Source organism: Plasmodium gaboni, chromosome 13, assembly GCF_001602025.1.
Source record: "Plasmodium gaboni strain SY75 chromosome 13, whole genome shotgun sequence".
Classification (NCBI taxonomy): domain Eukaryota; phylum Apicomplexa; class Aconoidasida; order Haemosporida; family Plasmodiidae; genus Plasmodium; species Plasmodium gaboni.
Window position 1 is genome coordinate 1,167,235 of NC_031493.1, and position 7,500 is coordinate 1,174,734.

The window sequence follows — 7,500 nt, forward strand, 5'->3', positions numbered from 1 at the left end:
ATATATTATTAAATATTAATATATATATATTTTTATATTAATTTATAATTATATATATAAATATATATATTTTTTTTTTTTTTTTTTTTTATATTTTTTTTTTTTTTTATGTATTTAAAAATTATAAAATAAAACAAATATAAATATTAAATTTAAAAAAAAAAAAAAAAAAAAAAAACTAAGGGAATATAGAATTATGTCCTTATGGGATATTCAAAAAATATAACAAACAAAATATACATTTATAATAATAACTATATTTCAAACCCCATTTGATCATTCTACATTTTTTTATTATATATTATTTTTATATGGAATCATTCACATATATATACAATAAATATATATAATCATAATTATATCAAATAAAAAGAAATATGTATATAAGTACTAAAAAAATAAATCCTTACATACATATATATATATATATATAATTATTTTTATTATTAAAATATTCTATAAGAATAATAAATTTACCTTTGTGTATATCCTTTTTTAATTTGTTCACAATGGTAATTAAAAAAAAAAAATAAAATAATAAAAATACATGAATAAATAGGAAATATAAATAAATACAAATATATATATATTATTACATTTTGTAAACCTGTTGTTTTTACTTCATAACAATAAAATGTTGTAATTTTATATTCAAAAGGCAAATTATATATATATTATATATATATATTTAAAAAAAAAAAAAAAAAAAAAAACAGATTTGTATAAATAATATCATCATCTATATATATTCTTCTTTTCTATTTTTTGAAATTATATTAAATTAAATATTAGGAAATAAAATATATTATATATATATATATATTATATATAATACATATATTATATTATATATATATAATATATCATTTTATATAAAAACCTACAAAAAGTACAATTAAAATAAAAAAGAGGCGTTTCTCATATGATGAAAATAGTATGATTATATTATTATATATATATATATATATAAATTTATGTATGTTTTTTTTTTTTTATTTCTTAACCATATATATTTATATATATATATATATTTAAAATTATATTTTATAAGATATATTTATATTTTATATATATTCTTGATATATATATATATATAGAGAGCCATATAATGATATAAAATATATTTTTTTACATATCGAAAAAAAAATATATAAACATTTTATAAATAAAATATTTTAATTCTTTTAATATTTTATAATTTATTTATAAAAGTTTCCTTAATATTTTATCAAAAAAGGAATATAATTACTACTATGAGAAAGGAAGAAGAAAAAAAAAAAAAAATAAATAAATAAATAAAAATATTTATTACTATATTTTATTAACATATATAGAAGTATCTTAATATATATGTTTATAAATTTCTCTTTTTTTTTTTTTTTTTTTTTTTTAATACTTTCTTTGGATATTTCTATATAATCATATAAATATATATATATTCATAATATTTATATCAAATTTTTAATGTTATGATTCTTTTAATTTTTTTTTTTTTTTTTTTAATTTATATATAATTAATATTTATTCTATTGTACATATATTATATAATATATATGTATGTATGTTTCTTTTTCTTTTTTTTAAATATAAAAGAAAAAAAAAAGAAGAATATTTTGTTATATATATGATATAGTCAAAAAGAAAGATTATATTTTGATCATAAAAAATAATGAGATGTATAAGTGAATAGGAGAATTTATTCTTATGCCTAACAGCAGTATTGTATATATATAATATATATATATATTTTTTTTTTTTTTTGGTGTATATATATTATATATATATGTGCATATTTTCATGTTTATGTTTATATATATATATTTTCTTTTATATTTAAGTTTTATTAAATATAAAAAATGTAATATAAATGTAGACTATTTTATAAAGTTAATACAAATATGAAAATGTATATAAGGACAATTATATAGATATATTTATTTTGTGTATATAAAATAGATTAATAAAAATAAAAATATATTGGACATGTTGTAATATAGTTATTCCACAAAGAGAAAAATATATTTTATATGAGTACTTATTTTTTTTTTTGTATATGTGAAGGAATTAAATCTGTATATAATTTTGGTCATTACCATTAAATATATATATATAATATATATATGTATATTTTATTTTTTTATTTTTTATTTTTTTTGTAATTAAAAATTTGGATTTTATTTTTGTGTAAAATCCTATATATTATATGTAGACCTACATTTGTATCGATCTATATATATATATATATATATATATATATATATATATATGATGTATAGTCATATAATTTTTATAAATTTTTTTTAAAACAATAAAATAGTGTTATATGGTATTATATATATGTGCATATTTGTGTAGGTATATATTAATAAATATATGTATATATTTTTTCGTCTACTTCTCATAAGAATAAAATATATTATATATATATATATATATATATATATATATTATATATTTTATTTATCAGATATATTATTTTTTTTATAATAAAAGTATCTAATATAATGGCAATCAGGGTTCAGTTTGAGAATTCGAATGAGGTTGGTGTGTTTTCAAGATTAACAAATTCTTACGCTCTTGTAGCATTAGGAGGATCAGAAAATTTTTCTAGTGTTTTTGAATCAGAGTTATCACAACATATTCCTCTAGTATATACAACAATAGGAGGTACTCGAGTGATAGGTAGAGTGTGTGTTGGCAATAGAAAAGGTCTTCTTGTTTCAAGTATATGTACAGATCAAGAATTATTACATTTAAGAAATTGTTTACCAGAAAATGTAAAGATAAAAAGAATAGAAGAAAGATTATCAGCATTAGGTAATTGTATAACAACAAATGATTATGTAGGTTTAATACATACAGATATAGATAGAGAAACAGAAGAAATAATACAAGATGTATTAGATATTGAAGTATTTAGAACCTCTATAGCTGGAAATTTATTAGTAGGAACGTATTCTTATTTTACCAATAATGGAGGTCTATTACATGCAATGACTTCATCACAAGAAATTGAAGAATTATCAGAATTATTACAAATACCTTTAATTACAGGTACAATAAATAGAGGAAGTGATCTTATAGGATCAGGATTAGTTGCAAATGATTGGTCGGCATTCTGTGGAATGGATACCACAGCTATAGAACTTAGTATTATTGAAAAAGTTTTTAAATTGAATAATATAGCAGATAATAATATGGAAGACACCTTTAAATATAAATCTTCTATAATACAAACAATGATATGAGACATATGATTAGTTGAACGTTTAAATTTTATGTGTATAATATATGGCACATTATATGTAAATTTGGGGGTATGCCCATCTATATGTGAATACAAACAATAAATAAATAAATATATATATATATAAATAGATATATATATATATATATAAATAGATATATATATTATATATATATGTATTTATTATTTATTATTTATTATTTTTTATTTTTTATTTTTGTGTTTTTTTTTTTTTTTTTAATGCAATATTAATTGTACCTTATGTACCACCATTTTGTTTGTATAAATTTCGATATATAAACATATATATAATGAAAATAAAAAAAAAATAAATAAATAATTTATATATAATTAATATTATAAATGATGAATGGTAACATTCTTTTCGTTTTTTATAAAAACAATTCATCACAATAAATACATATATATATATATATATATATATTTATATGTATATATTTTATTTTATTTTATTTTATTTTATTTTTCATTTGTTGGTAAATATGACGAGGACATCCTTGTCATTTACAGTAATTTTTTCTTGGAAGAATTTGTTAGGCAATTCTTCTACATCCTTTTGATCATTAAGTATACTTAGATTTCTTCTTAAGCATTTTTTAATATATTCATTTTCTTTGAGCATATGATTTTTAAATACTTGATCATATATATATATATGCATAAGTATTGGTGAGTTTTGATTTAATGATAAATTTTTTCTTATTTTTTGTATATGATTACATATTTCTCTTGCACTAGCCATATTTTCTAATTGTTGATCAGCTGTAAAATCCATTAATATAGTTATATAATTATTACTAATAGCTTCTGTATTATCATTTTGTGTGTTATGATTCATTTGTATAATAATATCATCATGTTCTAATAAAATATTATCTATTATGATTTGTTTATTTTGTTGAAATAATTTGATATCTTCTGGAGTCATATTTTTTATTTTATTTTGTATATTTTTAATATTTGCTCCTAATTTTGCTCCTAATTTTTTAAAATTTGGTATAGCTGAAAAATTTAAACATGAGATATCATTGGAATATTCTATATTAAGAACATTTAATTCTTCTTTTATATAATTAGATATATGATCGAAATTATGAAAAAAGGATTCATTTTTATGTAATAGTGTTAATAATTTTAATGGTTTTTTATTTGGTGTTTTTCTTTTCTCTCTTAGATTTCTACCTAATAAAATAACATCTTTCATATATTCTATAAGTTCAATAAATTCATATTTGATTTTATATTTATCATCTACTTGTGGTAGCATTATAAAATGTACACTTTTATTTTGTATATTATCTTGATCTGTTTTATTATTTTCATTATGTTGTATATATTTGATATTTTTTAAAAACTGATAAATATATTCAGATATAAAAGGTGTGAAAGGAGCCATTATAATTGTAAATAAATATAAGGTTCTACATAATACATTTAATGCTTGATGTGTATTTTCTTTTCCTAGCATACCTCTCATACGATCTCTATTTAATCTAATATACCAATTGGTTAGATTTTCTATAAAATTTAATAATTTAGGAAGTACATTATATAATTTATATGCTTTCATTTCTGTATGTACTGAGTTTATTAAACTTTGTAAAGAAGAAAAAATCCATTGATCCATGATATTATCATTTTTATATATATAATCTGTATTAAATAAAAATTGTTCATTATGTGTAGTTTCATATCTTGTAACCTCTTGTGAAAAAAATCTAAAACTATGATAATAAGGTAATATAAAACTCTTCACAATTTCATTGACACCTTTTTCTTGAAATTTTAAATTTTCAGCACGTACAGCAACAGATGTTATTAAATATAAACGTAAACTATCAGCACCATATTTATTTAATATATATAATGGATCAGGGTAATTTTTTAAACGTTTACTCATTTTTTTTCCATCAGATGCTAGAACTAAACCATTACATATCAAATTCTTAAAAGGGGCTTTATTAAAAAGTAATGTACTAATAACTAATAAAGTGTAAAACCATCCTCTTGTTTGATCTAATCCTTCAGCAATAAAATCAGCAGGGAAGATTTGATTGAAATCATTTTTTTCTTTAGAAAATGGATAATGTACTTTAGCGTATGGCATAGAACCACTTTCAAACCAACAATCAAAAACTTCAGGTATTCTTTTTAAATTTGGATATTTATCACCTTTAGGGTTTTTTATTTCAATTTTATCAATATGATGTCTATGTAAATCATTAATATTTTTTACACCAGATAATTCTTCTAAATGTTTTATACTCTCTATACATATAATAGTTTCCATTTTATCATCACACCATATAGGTATAGGTGTACCCCAATATCTATTTCTACTAATACACCAATCTTTAGCATCTTTAATCCAATTATGAAATTTTTTTTCTTTTACATGTGATGGAATCCAATAAGTAGTTTCATTGTTAGTAACTAATTTATTTGTTGAATTACTTACACGAACAAACCAAGCAGGAATTGCTCTATATATTAAAGGTGTATCACTTCTCCAACAAAATGGATATGAATGCACAATTGTGTTATTACTCATTAATCTATTTTTTTCTTTTAATATTTTCTTTATTACATTATCAGCATCTTTTATATACATACATTTTAATTCCTCTACCTCATCTGTAAAATATCCATTCCAATCTAATGGATCAATTAATATATTACTCTCAGGATCGATTACACCATATTTACAACATACACGATAATCGTCTTCACCATAAGACGGAGCACAATGCACAATACCAGTACCAGCATCATCACTTACAAAGTCATCACTTAATATTTTATATGCCCTTTCTTTAAAATTATGTTTTTCATAAAAATTATTAAATAAAGGTTTATATTTTACTTCTCTTAATTCACCACCTAAAAAACGATTAACAATTTTGATTTTTTCTACATCCCATTTTAATTCTTTAATGATCCATTCTAATCGACACTCAGCAAAAATAAACATTCTTTGGCTATCTAAATGAAATACATTTAAATATATAAAATTTTCATTAACACAAAGCGCTAGATTCGATGGCAAGGTCCAAGGTGTGGTAGTCCATGCAAGCACTTCAAAATATTCTACATTATACATATCATAATAATTTAAAGGTTCATTCATATTATTACTACACAGATTGATATCATTATTATTTGGATCATTTTCATGAGCACGCTTTTCATTTAATGTGTTACATTTTTGATTTTTTAAATATGGATCATATAAAACAGAATATTTCTCAACAACCGATTGAAAATCTTCAGATACATTATATACATTCTTAAAATTAGGAAAATATGAAGATAATATAATAAAACTGACTATAATACTAGGATCTGGAGTATCTTTATAATTTAAATTTAATTCAAAATTAGATATAGGTGTATTACATTTACATGAATAAGGCATAACTTTAAAAGATTTATAAATATAATTATTTTTATATAATTCACTAAAAACCCACCAAACACTTTCCATAAAACTTTTATCCATAGTTTTATAATCATTTTTAAAATCAATCCATCTACCAATACGTTGAACTGTTGTAACCCATTCTTTAGAATATTTTAAAACAATACTTCTACATTTTTCATTATAAACATCAATACCCATTTTTAATATATCTTCTCTTTTATTAATATTATTTTCTTTCTCTATTTCATATTCTATAGGTAATCCATGACAATCCCAACCAAACCTTCTCTCAACATAAAAATCGGATTGATAAAAATATCTTGTTACACAATCTTTTATTATTCCAGCTAATAAATGACCATAATGTGGTAATCCAGTTGCAAACGGAGGTCCATCATAAAATATATATGGTTTCTTATTTTTAGATAACTCATTCGATAAGTTAAATGCATCTATATCATTCCAATATTTTAATATCTTTTCTTCTTCCTCTACTATATTCGGATTATCACTTATACCTGTAAATGTTAATGTTACCATCTTATCAATTCTAAATCGATATATTCTATTCTTAATAATATCAAAACAATAATTATTTTTATAATTATATCCTGACAAATAATATCTTATAATATCTATATTTCCTTTGCTGTAACTACAAATTCTTATATTCTTTTTTAAAAAAAAGGGTTCTTTTCTTATATATATTATATTTATATGTACAACCTCTATATGTGAAACCTTAAAAATAAAAGGTACCTTTAAAAATCTTAACATAAAAAAAAAAAAAAAAATATATATATATAAAAAT

General features: G+C 19.5%; 2 protein-coding genes across 2 annotated transcripts; one reads left to right on the forward strand and one right to left on the reverse strand.

Moving 5' to 3' along the window:
• Positions 1-2,504: 2,504 nt before the first annotated feature.
• PGSY75_1332800 (putative translation initiation factor 6) lies at positions 2,505-3,248 on the forward strand (the record flags this gene model as incomplete). Its single annotated transcript, XM_018787381.1, has 1 exon — positions 2,505-3,248. The coding sequence occupies one exon, from the start codon at positions 2,505-2,507 to the stop codon at positions 3,246-3,248; it is 744 nt and encodes a 247-aa protein (XP_018640123.1).
• A 486-nt stretch (positions 3,249-3,734) lies between these two features.
• Positions 3,735-7,466, reverse strand: PGSY75_1332900 (putative isoleucine--tRNA ligase; the record flags this gene model as incomplete). Its single annotated transcript, XM_018787382.1, has 1 exon — positions 3,735-7,466. The coding sequence occupies one exon, from the start codon at positions 7,464-7,466 to the stop codon at positions 3,735-3,737; it is 3,732 nt and encodes a 1,243-aa protein (XP_018640124.1).
• Positions 7,467-7,500: the final 34 nt, after the last annotated feature.